This window comes from Chrysemys picta, chromosome 2 (assembly GCF_011386835.1).
Source record: "Chrysemys picta bellii isolate R12L10 chromosome 2, ASM1138683v2, whole genome shotgun sequence".
Classification (NCBI taxonomy): Eukaryota; Metazoa; Chordata; order Testudines; family Emydidae; genus Chrysemys; species Chrysemys picta.
Window position 1 is genome coordinate 210,510,823 of NC_088792.1, and position 20,394 is coordinate 210,531,216.

Below are 20,394 nucleotides of genomic sequence, written 5' to 3' on the forward strand. Positions count from 1 at the left end.
TTTACAAAACCATTGATTTTTACTTCTTTCTTACCAAGATGACATCAAATGTTTGAGGGGGAAGTATCCCAGTGCAATGAATCCCCACTTCTGAGATTTCCTTAGCTATTGTGTAGTGCCTTCTGGGGCACCTTCAACCTCAGACTCTGGTAAGATAGTTGAGTGGCACCAGGAATTCACTTTTGCTGAAAAGAGACAGGCATGTGGGCCATTCCCCTTAATTTCTTCTCTAAGGTGGCATGGGTGGAAGTGACCCATTTTGTAAGTGAGCTGGCTGCCACCTGAAGATCCCAAGAGGGAACCATTGACTGCCCCACAGACATTATTGAGGAGGTTATAGGTCTAATGCTGTTGAAACAATCAGTTAAAACAGTAATATGGTTCATATAAGTACCTAGATAGGCCTCTCTCCCAGAGCGCCTCCACCTTCCATCCTTTGAATAGATTGAAAGCCAAGGCCTGTTGGGTGGAGAGATTTCTATGTCAGGTTGACTCCTCTTCCAGATTTGAGAGAACCCAGGGGAGGACTCAGGGTCACATTGAAACAGAAAACCAGATCTGTTTTTGCCTAGTTTTGATCCTCTGGTTTTAACTCTGATCATTGACCAGATCTCATATGCATACAAACAATGTTCATTTCTCATCTTTCCTTTTTATCCAATAAGAAATACAGCCAGGAATAGTGTTGTATTACAGCTTTCAGGGAAGTAACCCTTTACTAGTACTAACTACTAAAATTGTAGATAATACTGTACTAACAAACTAAAGCCATTACAACTTTTTAATTTTCTGTTCAGCTACTAGAATACATGCTGGTAAGTGTACATAATTTCCCCCTCAATTTGTACAGTTGCTGCCTGACAATTGCTGAATAATGCTCATATTTTAGGGGACTGAATTTTTAAAAAAATCATTTTTCCCAGTGGCACAAGGAATGTCTTTCATCTCTCAATATGTTCAGACTTTCAGATTCATCTCAGAACACTCTACCAGATGTAGACTGGGATTCTCAGGTAGCTTCTCCTGTTTTTGGAGCATCTAACAACATGAAGAACAGCCTGACTTCAAGTCTTTCCCCTTCTGTTTTAGAAACAGGACTGAAGTCCAATGCCAAAAAAGACTCCTTCAACAGTACTTTCAATTCTAGATCTCACAAAATTAGATCAAAATCTGAAGATGTTGCTCTTGTTGCACCACTTAATCTTGGGACTGAAGTAAACTCTGTTATCAGCCAGGCCTCAGCCAGTAGGCAGATGGTTGTGAAAAGGGATGTAAATGAATCCATAACTTGTATGGGCAACTCTTGCTCAGGTAAAGAGATGATCAAGAATGACTTCCTCCTTGCACCCCACAAACAAGTGGCAGACAGGTGTGCTAAAAGAAAAAAAACAGAAGATGAGCGTGTGACTAGCTGTGAAAAAACATCTTTCAACAAAGAAAACTCTTTCCCTTTTCGAGCAGACATTCAACCTGTTAATGGAGATCATATAATTGATAAGCCTCTGGACCTGTCTGATCGTTTTTCTGCTATTTGCTGTCAAGAAAAAAGCTCAAGAAGTGATGAGATCTGTAAAAATAGACTAAGACAGGTGACACTGCATGATGTTTTTTCACAGCTGGTAAAGCCCGTTCCAAAGGGTTCTTCATCCATCCAAAATACCAACAATGGAAACTATTTGTCAGGAAAAGAGTCACAAGAACATCCCTATGTACAGGAGATGATTCTCCAGTCATGTGGCAAAACATGCCCAGATAAAAAACCTTTGATGCAAATAAAAGAAGAAATCTCTGCTTTCAAAATCCCATCATTGCCAAACACAGTGGAGACGGAACTACTTTTTGATGACATGAAGGTATGTTGCTTCTCTGAGGGAAATGTGTATTTTATGTTTTTCCTTTCCAAATGTTGTGTTTAAAGCCTGAGAAACGTTAAAATTGTAGTATATTGTTAGGTTGCCAGTGGCCATGACCCAATTAGAAAGAAAACCAGGACAGGACATGGAGAATGTGAGCTGGCATCTGTGCTTCAACCAAACCCTTGTAGAATAACAAAAACTAAACCACTGCAAAATGAACAAGGTAACTTATTTTCTTTCTTCAGCCCATGCCTATAGTTTAAAGGAGTGGAATGTTCACATTTTCGTTCTTGTGCTCCTATTGTTGTTCTCTTCCTCTAATCCTGCTCCTAACTTCATATCCTTTGATATGCCACCTCTTATTCCTAGAATTTCCTCTACATTAACTATCCCCATCCTCATTTGCCTCAAATCATTTTTTAAAAACATACCTGTTTCATGAAGCTTTCATCAATAATGTCCCCTGTCATTCTGTGTTCACTAGACAGTATTTGTTCCTGGCTTTAGATTGTTAAGGGCAGGAAAGATAATTTTTTTTTTTATCTAGCTTACTTTACGTTGTAACTGCACATAGCACTTTGCTGCAGTATATGAATAAGATGTTGAAACAAAATAAGTTTGATGTTTTATTGTACATCAACTTTCTCATATATAGATAGACATTTAAAATTAATGATAGCTGGCTATAAGTCTGTCTGAATGTTTGTTTGCATTCAGCTCAGTGGTTTGAGCATTGGCCTGCTAAACCCAGGGTTGTGAGTTCAGTCCTTGAGGGGGCCACTTAGGGATCTGGGGCAAAATCAGTACTTGGTCCTGCTAGTGAAGGCAGGGGGCTGGACTCGATGACCTTTCAAGGTCCCTTCCAGTTCTAGGAGATAAGATATCTCCATTAATTTAATTTAATTTCTAAGAAAGTCCTGTTCTTTAGTAATGGAGAGCATTACTACCAAATACCCCTATTTGCAGGAATTATATTATATATTTTCACTTTTCTAATTAGAATGTCTGAATAACTCTTCATTCAGCAGCATTCTTTTGGAGCCAACTCTGAAACAAAAGAACTCAGACCACCAGTGTAGCTATTTGTTTAGTAGTATCTTTACTTTTATGGTCATCATCAGTATTGAATAGATAGGATGAGCTGACAGACCACGTGAAACTTTTTATTGTAATATTATTTAAGACCACCATATTTATATGTACTATACAAAAGAGAGAGTGCATCGTTACAGTAACAGTGTATATAGTGAATGTACAGAAGAATCTAAAGGATTATTTTAAAATAGCCAAACTAAATTATATCTGAACTAAATTATATCAAATTAGTGTACTTACTCTACACTATTTCAATCTTGTTATGAGAAAAATCAAGCCTAAAAGAAGAATGAATAGCTAAAAAGGAAATACACCTAAGGTTGGCATTATATGTCAGTAGTTTGATTCTGATTTGTCTTTTCTCTCTTGCTTCCTGTATCCCCACCTCTAAGATAAACCATCGTTAGAAAATATGCAGTGGAGTATAGATCCAGGAGCAGACCTTTCCCAGTACAAAATGGATATTACGGTTATTGACACCAAGGTAAGCAGAAATTTGAGTCACACCCTCATATCCCATAAAATAAATAATAAACTTAACTTTTTTTTAAAAAGAGTAAATTAGGCTAATTTGATAATAAGCTGCATATCTAAAACGTGGTTTAGAAAAAATTGAAAAATGCCAGAGTAGGCTTAAACATTACAAATACATTTTACTTATTCTTAGAACAAAACTTTGCAAAGCAGATCCTCAATTTATCTCCCAAAGCTTTTCATTATCCATTACAAAGATAGTGCCACATTCTTTTGAGTGCTTTCCCGGTAGCTGTGGAAAAGGGAACAGTCAATACTAAAATGTTTTGTAAAAAAATTAAAGAACGTTCTTAATTTCACAACTTGTCTTTTGTAAGTGTTCACTGTGAACTCTATTGTAAATAGTTGGAGACTTACAAGACTTGACTTTATTAACTTTATTTGGATCACTGACATTTAGTCAGTTAGGAAGCATGGCCTTGTTGAATGTTTTCCTGAATGGTAATTGTTTTTGTCATTCTTGCTTGTCTTAAAGGTTAATTTGTTTGCAAATGTATTGATTCTTCATGTAATTGCAGGAATTATTTCCATGAAATTTGACAGTTTGATGAATTGCTTTATATATCCATAAATAAATTTTCCTTTCATAAAACTTTACAGAAGGTACCTGTAGAATGTGATCTCAGTGACTAGTGATGTTCGCCAGATTACCCCAATTTCAAATCCAGTTGTATAACCTGGTATTAGCAACAAGTTTCTGTATCTCTGCCATGCAGATGTTACTCTCTGAAGACAACTGTGGAAAAACTTATTCGTAGATTCTTAGTTCTGGTAGTGGGGAACTTGTTAAATTTCTTTGGGAGACTTGTCTGAATTGTATCTTAAAGGAACTTCAGGTACCTGATATGAGACTGAAATATGTCAATTAGTTGTAACTTTTAAGTGTGATTACCATTATTATACTTCATTTATTCAGGAAAGCTCTCAATCAAGAGTAGGAGGAGAGACTGACATGGACTATACATACGTTAGTGAAAGCATGCTATTAAAAATGAAAACTCAAGAACAGAAAGGAGAAAGCAGTCCAAGTATGTATTTTTCTCCTCTTCATAAATTGATTGAAAATTGGCTGATGTTACAGTATAGTTTGTTTTGTAGCATTACTGTAGCATTGCAGTAAAGACTACAGGTTTATCGTGATGGCTTAATCCATTTCCTGTTGAAGTCAATAGAAGACTTTATATTGAGGGCAAAGACTTGGCTAGGGTTCATAGTTTATGGCTGAGATTGTGCTTCCTTTCTACACTTCTATAAACAAATTAAATATACCTCATATAGTACTTGTAGTCTAACCTGAAATAAACATGTTAAATATTTAAGTACTGTCATCACACACAAAAAATACCCCATTATTGACCCTATCAAACTTCCTTTATCTGTAGAAAGATCTCATTTTAATATACTAAATATATACAATTTGTGTGTGTGTGTGTGTGTGTGTGTGTGTGTGTGTGTGTGTGTGTGTGTGTGTGTGTGTGTGTGTGATTTATTTCATGTCATATGTAAATCAATTTGACTGTATTTAAAATACCTAAGACGGATGGAGGTGGATTGTCATTCACCAGTAAAGAAAGCAGATATTTGTGTTTGGATAATTCCACAATAGTAGCTATCAACAAAATACCTCTATTCATGCAGTGCTAAGGTTGAGGATTTATTATTGTGAAATCACTTTGCATATATACACTTATATCAATCAAGGTATCTTTCTGAAGTAGGAAAGCATAATCCATATTCAAAAGATGAAGAACAAGGCACACAAAAATTAAGTGAGTTGACCAAGCTGTTGTAGTGAGACAGTGACAGAGCTGGAAGTACAGTATAACCCTGTTCTTTTGATTAATGTTCCACCGAAAACGTATGTTTTGTTGAAAGACTGATTTGGATGTTTGTTCTGACCTTTTTTATAGAGGGAGAAAGAAAAATGAATGACAGCTTAGCAGAAATGTTTGATCGGACATCATATGAAGAATATAAATCTTGTCTAGAAGATGATAGTCCTTCAGCATGTGATGAAAAAGAAAATCCTCTTGAGGAAGAGGAAGAAAATGAGGACGTCTCATCAGCAAGCAAACTAACGAGTAAGTAGTATACTTGGTTTTTCCTTTAATTATAGTGTTAATACAGTAACTCCTCGCTTAACGTTGTAGTTATGTTCCTGAAAAATGCTACTTTAAGCGAAACGATGTTAAGCGAATCCAATTTCCCCATAAGAATTACTGCACTGTATCTATTGCCTCAAAGCTGATTGTGTATTTCATGAAGCTTGATCTCAGTACTGTCATTCAGCACATTAGAGGACAAATAGATAATTGTGAAATATTAAAATTGAGAAATCTGTATATGGTTTTGGTTCAGGTAGATAATGGTTAACTAAAATAATTTAATGCTAAATTTTTAAAATTATCACTGTTGCAATTTATTCAGTATATCTCGCTCAATCATTTTATGGTCATTCTGCCTAGGCAGTTCATTAACAGACTTATGGCATGTTTTTATTTATTTACAGAGCATGAGAATAAACAAGATAAAACCAAGCAGAAAGCTTTTGTGGAGCCATATTTTAAAAGTGATGAAAGGTAATGCAACATTTTTATTAATGTAAGAGGATTGGGTTTTCCCCTCTGAAGAGACATTATCCTTTCATAAAATAAAACTGCTAAATCATTCCATACAAAGAAGCTGAAGGTGTACAACTGGAAAATCTCTAAATGAATTCTGGTTATTATTACAAAGAAGGAAGATGAATCGGAAAAAGAAACGACAGAACATTGGAAGAGAGGAATGCTTGTCACTTTTTAATAAAGAGAAGGAAATGTTACTCTTTTACTAAAAGCATGCTTCTGTAATCTGTGATATTTTTCCAAAACACATAGTAGCTCAAGTTATGTATTATCATGTTTATTATGGTAGCGCCTAAGGGCCAGCTAAGAATGGGGCCCCATTATGCTAGGCACTATATAAATATATAGAGTAGTAGATGGTTCCTGCCCGAAAATGTTCACAATCTAAATGGACAAGACAGACACAGGGTGGGGGAAGAGATACAACATACAAAAAGAGTAAACAATGTGATGGTAGCAAACATCAGGTATGTTCCATGACTGGTGGTGGGGGAGTGGTACTTAGGAAGGGATCAGCTAAATGGAAAGAAAAGGGAAGGAGAGCAAGGGGGGACAGGGCAGGGGAGAAGGGAAGGAGTGAAGCTGTGGTGAAGAGACTGGAGGGTGGGTAGGGTTGGTGTAAACAGGCTATCTGCCCAAGGAAGAGAAAGCAGGGTGACCAGATGGACTGTCCCTATAAAATCGGGACAGTCCCAATTTTGGGGTCTTTTTCTTGTATAGGCTCCTATTACTCCCCACCCCCATCCCAATTTTTCATGCTTGCTGTCTGGTCACCCTAAGAGAAAGTCAGAGAACTTCCTACAGTTCTGAGTGGAATGTCCAAACCTGGAAAAAAGTCCCTACTTTGGCTGCTCCTATTTCTACTTCCTGGAGTCGCTGGCTAGCTTCTGTATGCAATTCTTCTTGAAGGCCAAAGAACATACAGATTTCTTATAAGTGAGGGTTTTTTCAGTGTCTCAATCTTTTTGTTTTGTATCAAGCTTTTTGAAATTCCTGTGGACATTAAATAAGGAACATTCAACAGACCACTGTATATCTTAGTGCTTTTGCCATTCATCTCCTGTTTTCATCATAACCTCTTAGTCTTCATTTCATAATACCATTAAGCACTCGATTTACCGGCTGGCTCACACATCTATTCTATACCCAGCCTGTTTTAACTTTGCAAAGGAAAGAGACTGACATTGTGTCTTGCTAAAAAGAAAATGCAAAGTTGAAAAATCCCATACAGTTGGAACAAACAGGTAGAAACATCATGGCACTCATGAAGCATTTACTAAAAAAAACCCCTAAAACCTTAAGTTGGGCAGGCGATAAGTTAATACAATTCAAGATTTTTAAGTAGAGATGAGATGTTCAGCAGTTCCTCTTTCACGGAGGAGCATAGATACATGTAAGACAACTTACTTTTAAAAACAAAAACAAAACAAAAAACACTGCAACTTCTTTTGGCTACAGATTATTCCTTTATATTCTGATGTTAAAGATAGCTTTTTATATGCCAGTTGTCAGGAAGCTGAGATTTTTTCAGATAATCTGTTAGCTTGTCCCTGTGAAATCCTATTATTTCCTTGCTGCTGTCTGCTTCATTGGGTTAATAAACACTTTAACTTACCAAAGAAATACATTATCAAGTGAAAACCTAGGCTATGTCTGCACTGTGCGACAGGGCAGACTATGGGAGGGTAAATCAGAGTGCACCAGAATGTTGCACTCTACTGCCCCATGTGGATGCTACTGACGTGAACTAAAAGGTGCCTGGTTTGCATTAACATAGTCCTGTTTGAAAGAGTTGAATGGGGGTAGTTAGAGCGCAGAATTTTGGTGCGCTCTGCAGTTAACAAACCCTGTAGTCTGCATTGCGGAGTAGTATGCCCCTAGTAACTTTTCTTTTTGCTTTTCAGAAAAAATGCTGTGTTAGGTTTTCCTCATGTTGAGGTTGTTCGGAAGAGAGAAGAGAGAAGAAAATTGCTGGGCCATACCTGTAAGGAATGTGAAATAGTAAGTAAAACTCTTAAGTTTTGGTCAGTCTTGCATTATTTTCACTTGCTTGGTACCAGAGGCCTGAAATGCTTCTCAAATTAAAAACATAGAAGCGTGAGTACTGGTAAATCAAGTGGCAAAGAAGTCAGTTGTACTAATGCTGTTGGCCACGGTAGAGATCCATAATAAAAATTAGGTACTGTAATAATGGAAAATAATTAGATAAAACAACATCCTGGAATGATAGCATTGGCATTTACTTATTTATTTTTCCTGTATCTACTAAAAGGAGTAGGCATTGCAAATCCTCCTGTCAATGAGGCCTCAATTAACAAAAATAAATCAACTACCCCAGGGATTCTCAAACTGGGGGTTGTGACCCCTCAGGGCGTTGCGAGGTTATTACTGGGGGGTCGCAAGCTGTCAGTCTCCAGCCCCAAACTCCACTTCATTTCCAGCATTTATAATAATGTTAAATACAAAAGATGTGTTTTTAATTTCTAAGGGGTGGGGGGGGGTCACACTCGGAGGCTTGCTGTGTGAAAGGGGTCACCAATACAAAAGTTTGAGAACCACTGAATGGTTGATCCACCAGTATCTCAGCAAGAGAGTGATAGCACTACTTCTGCTAAAGCTGAGATATCCAGAATTGGTTCCAAGATAGAATTGTAATGTTAAGCTGCACTTCATGGTATATTCTTCATGTTTTGTTTTTTCTTTCTGAATGTATATACAGGAACAAGTATTCAAATAAAATTGCACCGGCACATGCGTGTATCTGTACAAATGCGTGCAAAACTTGCCTGTCAAAATTGCAGATACCTTTTATAAACCAGATTGAAAAATTAGCCCACCGCAACTGCTTGTCGTCATTTTGAAAATAACATGATTTGTCAGTACCAACTGTTACAGTATAGTTTTGCACATTGACTGTCAGAGCAGCGGTCTGACTCTTAGTGATATCCGGTTCATATCTGCAGTCCCCAAAACTTATACGTGTAATGTTGTATAACTCACCAACATTTTAGACTAAGCAAAAAGTGTAATGTAAAGTATAATGTAAGGCAGTGGTCCCCAAACTGTGGGGCGTGCCGCCCCCCATCGGGGCACAGAGGAATGTTCAGGGGTTCGTGTGGCAGGGTCAGCCCCCAAGGGAGGCAAGGAGGAACGCCACACTTCCAGCCCCACTCTGCCCCAAGACCATCTCTGCCCCCAACCCTGTTCAGCCTCCAGTTTTGCTCTGCCTCCAGTCCCACTCTGCACCTTGATCTGCCCCCAGCCCAGCTCTGCCCTCATTCCCTCTCCACCTCCAGATCAGCTCTGCCTCTAGCCCCAGCTCCTTTGCTATCCCCAGTTCCACCTCCACCCCCGCCTTCAGCCCAAGCTCCGCTGCTGAGGAAACCTTGGCTGTGCAGTAATGGAAAGGGAGGAGGGGTGTGGACAGATTCCCTTAATGGTAAGAGGGGGCGGGGGGCAACTGGAAAAGTTTGCAAACCACTGATGTAAATGGTAGAGAAAAAAGTTGTAAAGATATTTTTACATTTATTTTTCTCCCTTTCAAGTAATTGAAATGCTTTCAGGCACATTATATATGTGTTACTCTTATTTTATATAATAGACTATACTTCATTTGGTCATTAATATACTTTTCAGTCTGCTAGAGATATTGAGCTACAATCTCATACTTCACAACATGTCTGAGGTGTGAATTAATGAGCTAATAAGAGTTCCTGCTGAGTTTTATTGCTTAATTTCCACTCTTATTTAGAACCAATATTTTTCTTAACATCCATTCTGTCCAACTGATAGCTAAATTTCTCCAACTGAATAATGTGGCTTATTAGTATGTTCTTGAACAAGTTCATGAAAAATCCCTTTGATAAAACCTTCACTAAAATGTGGTTTTAATGCAAATAGTCTTATTTACAGCTGACTGTAAAAGTAAATTCTCTATTCCAAAATATGTGAAATCTAAAGGGTTTGAATGAAAACAGAGCATTAAAAAAAAAAGCACCTCTATTCTGTTTCTTGTGCCAAGAGCCATGCATTAACAATTTTAATTTCCTGTCTCTGCATGCTACAAGACTTTTCCTCCCAACGAACCCAGTTCTCATTATATTTTGGCAAGTAACATCATGGAAACATTTGTAGACTTTATTTCGTAATGTACAAGCATTAGAATTCTGTTTTTATTCTAATTATTTTTGAGGAAAGATTTTTTTATTTTTTATTTTTTTTAGTGTAAACCATCCAAGATTGTACGGAATGCTTGGCAATAACATTGCACTAAAATTACTGGATTTGAAAAAATTCTTAACTGAAGCTACCACTTGGTTAATTTTCTGCATAGGTCTGTATACTTTGGTCCATTCACAGTTCCAAAAGAGAATCAGTATTGAAAATCATAGTCCTCATTAGATGAGAAGCCACTTCCATATCTGGTTCTGGCACCTAACACTACAATATATGTTAACATCAGATTTTGGCTCTCATTTTTACTCAGTATGTAGATATCTATAAGAGCTACTCCAACAAGACTGCTCCCAATCAGAATTTTTGCAAGTTAGTGGTAACTCCCTATTATATTTTTTCCTGATGATACTGCATTCTCAGTCATGATGACTTTATACACAATTTTTAATGAAAATACATATTTTGTGTTTGAAATGGCATCCTTAATAGGACACTGACTGCTTCTTTATACTTTTTTTTTTTTCTATCCTTTAGCTACACTGTCACTTTAGAAACTTCTGTCAATATTTTCTTCTTCTGTTTGCAAATATTCACCCCTGTCCCCAGTGTTCTAATGGAGCTAAAATTTAAAAGCCTTACTTTCTGGTTCTTGCAAAATGATGACAATTCAGTTTGTTACTGTTGATTATTTGTTTTTTAATTTCCCCAGAAAATAGTACTGTAGCTTTTAAATTGTTTTAATCCCAGTTCACTCCATTCCCCAGCAGTTCAGACAATTTAGTAGTTTAGGCCTAAAATTTGTTTACAACAAGCCTGATAGAGGAAAAATACAAGGTTTTTAATATACTGTTTAAAAATTCCTAATAAACTGTTTTAGGACAGTTTAGGATTTAGACCTATTTCTAATTATCCTTAAGTAATATTTAGCTATCATTAATCTGATTGGCTGATGTGGATTTTCTTTTTGAACAGATGTACGATATCTCTTATTAATTTAGTTGGTCTGCTTTTTAAAAAAAAAATTTATTCTGATATGTTTTCTAACATTGGCCACTGAAAGCTGACTGTACAAAATAATCATTACCTGTTTGCTGTTCTGCTTTTCATCAGCCTATCTATAATCTCAAACACATACTGCTAAACTTCTTTTGTGGATTTGTGTGGTGGGGAAGAAATTCTAATCTAACTTTCTAAGCATAGTACTGTTTCGAAGTATGTCAACGTGTTCTCCAAATGGAAATGAGCAATGTCTAATTTACATACAGTTATACAAGTTAACAAAACCAATTTTATAGCACATATAAGACATCTTGGCTGGATGGGAGGGGCAAACATCTTTGCATCAGTAGAGCGATTAAGACACGGGTAGATTCCTGATGTTTAAGTGCTTAGGATTTCTCTTGGCAGACTTTTTACCAAAACCTCTGTTCAAAGCAAAAAGTAATTTTAAATTAATCACGTCTGCAGATCTAGCTCTTCTGTTTAACCTGCAAATCAGGAGTCTTGCAGGATAGAAAGGGGAAACTCTGGCCATCTTGGTACAGCCTATTAAAGAACTGAATCTCTTTAAGACCTCTTGCTTCTTTGATGACCCAGAAAGCCTGCATGCTACCAGACGATGAGAATCATGTACTAACTATGACATTTAGAATTGATTTTGTTTTGCTGTCAGATCGATGCTGGATAACACCAACTCAGCCTTTTATATCTTCTATAATAGTTTATATTAAAGTACATCAGTATCAGGCAGGCCTGCACTTATCCCATACTACAGAAACAGTACAATCAAATCAATCCTCTCTTCATCTTACTGATGTCGTCTCTCATTAATAGCCCTCTCGCAGTGCTTTGGTTGTTTTGCTGTCCACACCATTATCGCTACTGACATCCTTTCTTTTTTGGTTTTTGACTGGTTTATGTTTCCCCACCAAATATTGAGAGAATTAGTTTGCTAGTATTCTTTAACATTCCCAGTAGGCAGGCCTTGTGTGGCATCTTACTAGCACTAGATGGAGATGGGAAACAAAACAAAACTTTGAGGCATCCCATTAATAAAAGCAATCCTGTACTGGATGAGCATTCCATTTCTTTCCTGTCTCTTACTCCAGATTACTTTCTGCCTGGCTGGACTAAGATTTTAACTTGATTTTCTCTCTTCTGGTCATACCATTGTAGTATTTTGGCAAGATTACTTACTCTTTTGATGAGCTCCAACTATAAAAGTTTGGATAGCACAAGACTGTTGGATTGCTAATTGAATTAAATCATATATTCAAGCTTTGGAAAGACAGTGCTGGATGCATAAATACTGCAGTACTTTATAATGTCTAAATTACAGACTGGCATTAGCAGGAGCTTTTGGCCAGAAGCATGGTCTATAATGCTAGAAGAAGGATGAAAATTATTCCCTTTCATGCTGCACATTGGAACCACTCTAATAAATGACTGAACCATGTAAACCAGACTCTTTTAAAAAAGTTATTTTTAACTATTGTATTACTCAGGGTGTACTGGAATATATTGTGTTCTTTCTGAAGTCAGTGACATTGCAGTAGTGTTAGTGAAGGCAGAATTTGGTTCAATGTATGTAGGGCAGATTTTCACCCTGATCTAATTCTTTTGAGTTGTTAAGGTAGCACAAACGGAATAGAGAGCCATAATTCTCCTGCATGGGATTCTCCCTGTGAGTGGGGAGTTTCCAGCTGACCTAGAACTAACTGCTATGCCTCTCTCCCTGCAGCCCATAGAACAGTTGTTGGGGAGGGGAGAAGAGGAAACCAGATCACTATGTACTCCAGATAGTTCATCAGGGATCATAGTTGGTGGGCATAGGTTAGACCATCTTCTTAGCTGCTCTAATTTGTGCCTTGTGTTTGGCTAGTAAATCAGGGACCCCTATGGCTTTCCCCCTTCTGTGTTGTAACAACCATTAGCTAGATACAGCAGAGAATCTGGCCCATGGACTATTTGTGTTTCATTAATACCTGAAAACGCAATAATTTTAATCTGAATATTACTACTTTTATTGGTTAACTTTGATTCTTCTGTTGGTCTCTGTCTGTATTCCAATCTGTTTTAAGCCCCAATTCTGCAGAGACTTATGTACATGCTTAATTTTACACATGAGTAGTTAAAAGTGTGAGAGTTTCTATATTGTTAGTTTTATACACTGTAATATGAAACAAAACAAACACAGTTGCTTGTTTAGGGTGCATTTTTAAAGTTATAGTAATGAGGATGAAATATGTAATAAGTCAAGTTTAAGAAACTAACACTTGAGGTCAGGGACATGCAAACCTAAATCTGTAATTTTGGCCAGTCTCACCAATGTGTATGTATTTAAGCACAATAATCAGTAGTGATAGTGTGATACAAGTAATGTAATTACTGCTTATATATCATTGTTCATTTTTATGACTTATTACATATTTTCCAATTTCTGTTTTTAGTATTATGCAGATATTCCAGAAGGGGAGAGAGAAAAGAAGCTAGCTGCTTGTTCAAGACATAGATTCCGCTACATTCCTCCTAGTACACCAGAAAACTTCTGGGAGGTTGGATTTCCTTCCACTCAAACTTGTGTGGAAAGAGGTGAGTATATAAAATTGTTATTGGAAAGTTTGTATGTTTTTGTTTTTAAACTTGATACTGAGAAAACTGAGGTATTAAAAAAACACTAAGATGCTCATTTCATAATGAAAGATTACCTACACAGCTCTGTCAAATTCCATTTGACCACCTTCTACTAAGGTCCAGAGTAAATGTTGCCATTTGTTCAATGACTTCTGGGATATTGGGAATGTGAAGAGTATTCCTAAGAACTGGGATAGAGTGAGAGGCTATTGGAAAAATTCCCACAGAACTAAATTAAGACAATATTTATTTCTAACCTAGAGCTAGACTTGAACTAAATTTTCAGAGGTGAAAATCTGGTTCATTGTGTTACTTAAGGCCTCAAATAACAAGATGAATTGATATGTCTTCATAGCTCTCTTAGGTACCACAGTGAATGGGGATGTATGATAAAATGGCTGCATTGTCAACAGTTATCTGTGGTTGCCTTCTGAACATTGTGGTTTGTTCTTTCTTATGCATATATTCTGGTTTATTGCAAAAACACAAACTGCTCTTAAGACTTTTCTTTACACAGATTATTCTTTCTTTGTATAAATAGTTTTAAAGAAGCCATTGTAGGTTGGCACAATAATGAGTTACTTAACACATGGGTCTACTGTTTGGATTAAAAATGTGTGGATTTTTTTATTATGCTGTTCTAGAGTAATGGTGCTTCAAAATATTTCATGTTTCAAATGCTCTAGCCTTAAAACCAGATTTTGCAGGCAGCTTGCCTTTAGAGTGGATCCAACTACTTAGATATTTTGAGTGGAAAACAATGAAGTAGTTGAAAGACTTGTTTGACAAGTTTGTGTGCTAGAGTTTTCACTTTGATTATACCAAACAATCCCACCATTCCTTGAATGGGGTAATGGCTTTAAAAATGTACATTTTGAAAGGAGCTGCATCTATATCTTTAAAGGGACTGAAATTCCGAATTAAGAGCCCCATGCATTTCTGAACTCTTTATTATCTAATTACAACAGTACATATACATTCTAAATTTTAATAAATTATAACATAATTATAGAGGTGTGCAGAGTTATCTGTTCTCCAAGGTTTTAAGGTGGATTGCAGGAAAACTTGGCCAGGGATAATTGGTTAAATCCCCATGTTTTCCAAGTAGAATGTTAGGCAACATATATTATGCATACTGAACATAACATTAATATGTCTTACACATTATATCATGTATGAACATTGGGTAGTTCATGCTAAGCTATACCAATGTCAATTGTATTATGCTTTTCCTAGAGTTCTGTTCACTCATACAAAAGTATATCCCATAACACTTTACAACAGCACAACTCTGCTCTTGGCACAGGCAAATACAAAACCTGTCAGAGAAAAGATGTGTATATAGAGTGTGTTCTGATGCAGTTGGTAGGCCATGGAGGCACCTCCTGGTATCTGGAATGTCATATCCAATGCAAAGATAAGGAAGGTAGAGGACAATACAGAAAAACAAGACAAAAAACTGGTACAGACTGGTGGGTTGAATCTTGGATGATGTACAGAGAAACAACTGTAGTATAAATATAGGTAGTCGAAAATGCATACATTTGAAGAAGACCTTCTGTGTAAGGTGAACGCTGCAAGACTGATTGTCAGTATGTATGTCTCCTTTTCGTATTGTATTACTCTGTCTTTGACTAATTAACTGACTAAGCTTTGCTTGAATATTTTCAACATTAAACCACAAGTGTAATTAAGTGACTGGCTATACCTCGTCAAAAAGTGCTATGGGATCTTCAGCCCACTCTTAGAAGAGATGGAGTTTTGATCAATGTTCCTCCTAATTTTTTACATCCATGTGCGGAATGAATTTTGTTATGTGCACTAATATGGAGGTGAATGGGGGGGCGGGGGGGAAGAGTTTGGAGTGTGGGAGGGCGCTCAGGACTGGGGCATAGGGTTGGTATGCGGGGGGTGAGGGATCCGGCTGGGGGGGTGGGCTCTGGGGTGCAGCTGGGGATGAGGAGTTTGGGGTGTGGAAGGGGGCTCTGGGCTAGGGCAGAGGATGAGGGGGTGAGGGCTCCGGCTGGGGATGCAGGCTCTGGGGTGGGGCCGGGGATGAGGGGTTTGGGGTGCAGACTGCCCCAGGGCTGTGACGGGGAGAGAGGACTCCCCCCAGCCCTCTCTCACTGCAGCAGCCTGGGGCCGGGGGAGAGGCGCCTCTCCCTGCCTGCACGGCCCTTGATAGCCTGCTGCATGGCCGCACAGCTTGGAGGGAATTTAGGTTCTTCTTCGAGTGCTTGCTCATATCCATTCCATTAGGTGTGTGCGCGCCGCGTGCACGATCGTCGGAAGATTTTTACCCTAGCAACACCGGCGGGTCGGCTGTGGAGCCCCCTAGAGTGGCGCCTTCATGGCGCTGAATATATACCCCAGCCGACCCGGCGCCCCCTCAGTTCCTTCTTACCGCCCCTGACGGTCGTTGGAACTGTGGAGCGCTGCTTAGCTGTTCTCCACTTTCCCTAGCTTATCTTGTTGTATCATAGTTGTAGTTATAGTTATAGTCCTAGAGTTTGTTGTAAATTAGTTAAGTAGTTTTAAAGTTGTTCTAAGTAGTCCAGGGGATTAAGGGGGTCGTCTCCCCCCTTTCTCCCCCGGCCGCGGGGCCGGGCTCATGCCCAACGCTCCCGGCTTCAAGCTGTGCGCCTCCTGCGCTAAACCTATGCCCACGAGCGACCCGCACGACTCCTGTCTGAAGTGCCTGGGAGAGTCACACCAGACAGACAAGTGTAAAATCTGTAAGGCCTTCCGTCCGAGGACCAAGAAGGAGCGGGACTTTCGGCTCAGGCAACTTTTGATGGAGGCGGCTCTTAGCCCGGACACTCCTTCCACGAGCAAGGCCCCGGCACCTAGCACCTCGGTGCGCAGTGCCCCGGCGGCACCGGCTGCGACGACCACGCGAGTGGCGTCAGACAAGCCTCCCCGGCACCGGACCTCGTCGGCACCGCAGACACAGCAAGTGCCTCGGCGCCGGTCCTTATCCCCAGGGCATAAAAAAGCCCATAAGACGGGGACATCTGTGCCGAAGACGCCAGCTCCCCCAGTGCCGGGGGTAGAGCCGCGTCCGCCAGTGGAGCAACGAAAACAGGTGCCTCCGGCACCGTCGACTCCGGCGCCGAGGCCGTTGAGTCCGGTGCAAATAGCGTCTCCCCCCAGGCCGGCGGTGATACAGTGCCTCCCGTCGACTCCAGAGACCTTCGCGGCGGCGAGAGACTTAATAGCTCTCACGGAGCCGGCACCGCCTCAACCACCCGCACCGACTGCACCGCTGACTCGCACGGTCCAGTCGAGGGGGAAACCTGCCTTAATGCGCCCGCCATCACAAGGGCTGGAACCTCGGCACCGATCCAGGTCCCGAAGCAGGTCCCCACGCCGCTCGCAGTCCCGGCACCGAATACCGTCTCGGCACCGGTCGTACTCGCGGCCAAGATCTTCTTCGCGGCACCGCTCTTCGTCTCGGCACCGATATGATCGTCGGCACCGATCAACGTCGAGACGTAGCTCTCGGCACCGCTACGGTCGACGCTCGACGTCGAGGGGTCGCTCCCGGCACCGGGCATACTCCAGGTCCTCGTCGAGGTCCAGATCCGACTCCCGGCACCGACGAGGTCATCGGCACCGGTCGCGGTCCCGGCACCGATCGCCGGCACCGCGCAGAGATAGGTCATCTCCGGACCGGCACCGTGCGGCACCGCAGCCCACCGGGATGGTTTCATCTCTCTCGGCACTGCCATGGCCGTCAAGATCGGTGTCTCGTTCCTCGGAGGACCTGTCGAGATCGGCATACCCCCCTCAAGGGCACGCCGAGGAACAAAATTTCGGCCACTGGCAAGAGATGGCAGAGGACCACTCTCATGGACCATCTCACTGGTCGTTTTGGACCCCGTGGGCGTACCACCAAGAGCAAGGGGCTCCAATACCATCGACCTCTCGCTCGGGTCACTCCGTCAGAAGGGCCCCAGAATCCACCATCTCTCGGCCTCCGCCAGGAGGCATGGAGGCTTCGGTGTCCACGCCACCCGACACCAGGGACCCAAGTGCAGGTGATGCCCCGGCCCAAGAGCAAGGGGATCAGGACCCCCCCTTGGATCCGGTACCACCGGAGGCATCCTCTTCCTCCTCTCCGGACGAGGCAGTGGCGGGCACTTCATGTACGGGTCCCCCTCCGATAGATCTTCGGGCTCACCAGGATCTCCTGCGTAGGATGGCCCGTAATATGGACCTGCAGGCGGAGGAGATAGTGGAGGTGCACGACCCGATCGTGAACATCCTTGGAGCAGATGCCCCATCGAGGGTGGCGTTACCTCTGATCCGCACGATACAATCGAATGCGGATACGATATGGCAAACTCCTGCCTCCATTCCACCCACAGCGAGAGGGGTGGAAAGAAAATACTTTGTCCCCTCTAAGAACTATGGGTACTTGTATACCCACCCCCAACAGTGTTCACTGGTGGTGGAATCAGTGAATGCACGAGAGCGCCACGGCCAGCAGGCTGCAGCGCCTAAATCAAAAGAGGCTAAGCGGCTCGATCTGTTTGGCCGTAAGGTTTACTCAGCCGGAGGGCTACAACTTAGAGCGGCGAACCAACAGGCGCTACTGAGCCGCTACAATTTCAACTCCTGGAACTCTATGGGGAAGTTTAAGGAGTTGATTCCCCAAGAGTCCAGGGAAGAGTTTGGAGCCATGGTAGAGGAGGGTAAGAAGGTGGCTCGGACCTCCTTGCAGGCCTCCTTGGACATTGCAGACTCAGCTGCGAGAACCCTGGCTTCGGGTATCGCTATGCGTAGGATCTCCTGGCTTCAGGTTTCGGGTTTGCCTCCGGAGCTGCAGCAAACCCTACAAGATCTGCCTTTTGAGGGTCATGGATTGTTCTCAGATAAGACGGACTCTCGCCTGCAGAGCCTCAAGGACTCGAGAACAATCATGCGCTCCCTCGGGATGCATGTTGTGGGCCCTCAGCGCAGGCCATTTAGGCCGCAGCCTCAGCGCTTCTACCCCCCCCCGCCTCGTCAGAGACAGGACTCGGCCCGGAGGCGAGGGCGAGGTGGTAGAAGAAGGTGGACCGGCCCTCAACCCGGCCAGAACCAGGGGCCACCTAGACCACCTTCAGGCCCCAGGCAGAACTTTTGAAGGTGCGGTCGAGGACGGCGCCCCAGTCATCCCCCAGGATCCAGCCCCCTCCTTTCGGGATCGCCTCTCCCACTTCCACCGTGCTTGGTCCCTTATAACTTCGGACCGTTGGGTCCTCCGCACGGTGGAGAGGGGATACGCTATCCAGTTTTCTTCATTTCCCCCCTCCTCCCCCCCTTCCCCGTCCCTCTTCAGGGACCCTTCTCACGAGCAACTTCTTATACAGGAAGTCTCTACGCTCCTCGCCATGGGGGCCATAGAGGAGGTTCCGGTGGATTTAAGGGGCAGGGGATTCTATTCCCGTTACTTCCTCATCCCCAAGTCCAAAGGAGGTCTGCGACCCATCTTGGACTTGCGCGGACTCAACAAATTCGTAGTAAAGTTGAAGTTCCGCATGGTCTCTCTGGGGGCCATTATCCCTTCCCTCGATCCTGGAGACTGGTTTGCCGCCCTCGACATGAAAGACGCATACTTTCACATTGCTATTTACCCGCCTCACAGACGCTTCCTCCGATTCGTGGTAAACAGGGTGCACTACCAATTTGCAGTCCTTCCCTTCGGCCTATCCTCGGCCCCACGGGTGTTCACGAAATGTATGGCTGTCGTGGCAGCGTACCTTCGTCGGCAAGGGATACAGGTGTTCCCGTACCTAGACGACTGGCTGGTACGCGGTCGCACCAAGGAACAAGTTCGCGATCACGTCCACATAATAGTGCGCACATTCAACAAGTTGGGTATCCTACTCAACAAGGAAAAATCCACTCTAGAACCTACCCAGAGAATAGAATTCATCGGTGCGGTTCTAGACTCCAGACGCGCACAAGCCATCCTGCCAGACAATCGCTTTTGCACCATCACGAGCCTCATCCAAGGACTCAAGGCCTTCCCAACTACCACGGTGAGGTCGTGCCTTACCCTCCTGGGTCACATGGCTTCCTGCACGTACGTAACCAGGCATGCCAGACTTCGGCTTCGCCCACTCCAGACCTGGGTGTCATCAATATACCGCCCACATCGGGACAGCCTGAATATGGTGGTCACAATCCCGAACTCGGTCCTGACCTCCCTCACATGGTGGCTAGATCACAGTGTAGTTTGCGAGGGGATGCCGTTTCACGCCCCACAACCCTCTCTGCACCTGGTCACAGACGCTTCATCTCTGGGTTGGGGCGCCCATCTCAACGAGCAACATACCCAGGGCCTGTGGACGGCACCTCAGCTAGCCCTACACATCAATGTTCGGGAACTGATGGCGGTGCGCCTGGCGTGCCAGGCATTTCTCAATCTCCTACGGGGCCGCTGTGTGTTAGTTCTCACCGACAACACCACGGCCATGTTTTACATC

General features: G+C 42.1%; 1 protein-coding gene across 6 annotated transcripts in view; it reads left to right on the forward strand.

Moving 5' to 3' along the window:
- The window catches only part of RBBP8 (RB binding protein 8, endonuclease), a 72,968-nt gene that overhangs the window by 47,652 nt on the left and 4,922 nt on the right, over positions 1 to 20,394 (forward strand). For all 6 annotated transcript variants that reach the window (XM_065582089.1, XM_065582088.1, XM_065582087.1 and 3 more), the window contains 8 exons: positions 962 to 1,853; positions 1,953 to 2,079; positions 3,344 to 3,435; positions 4,402 to 4,513; positions 5,396 to 5,566; positions 5,995 to 6,064; positions 8,014 to 8,110; positions 13,735 to 13,876. In XM_065582089.1, coding sequence (XP_065438161.1) covers positions 962 to 1,853; positions 1,953 to 2,079; positions 3,344 to 3,435; positions 4,402 to 4,513; positions 5,396 to 5,566; positions 5,995 to 6,064; positions 8,014 to 8,110; positions 13,735 to 13,876 — 1,703 coding nt within the window. The remainder of the gene's footprint in view (positions 1 to 961; positions 1,854 to 1,952; positions 2,080 to 3,343; positions 3,436 to 4,401; positions 4,514 to 5,395; positions 5,567 to 5,994; positions 6,065 to 8,013; positions 8,111 to 13,734; positions 13,877 to 20,394) is intronic.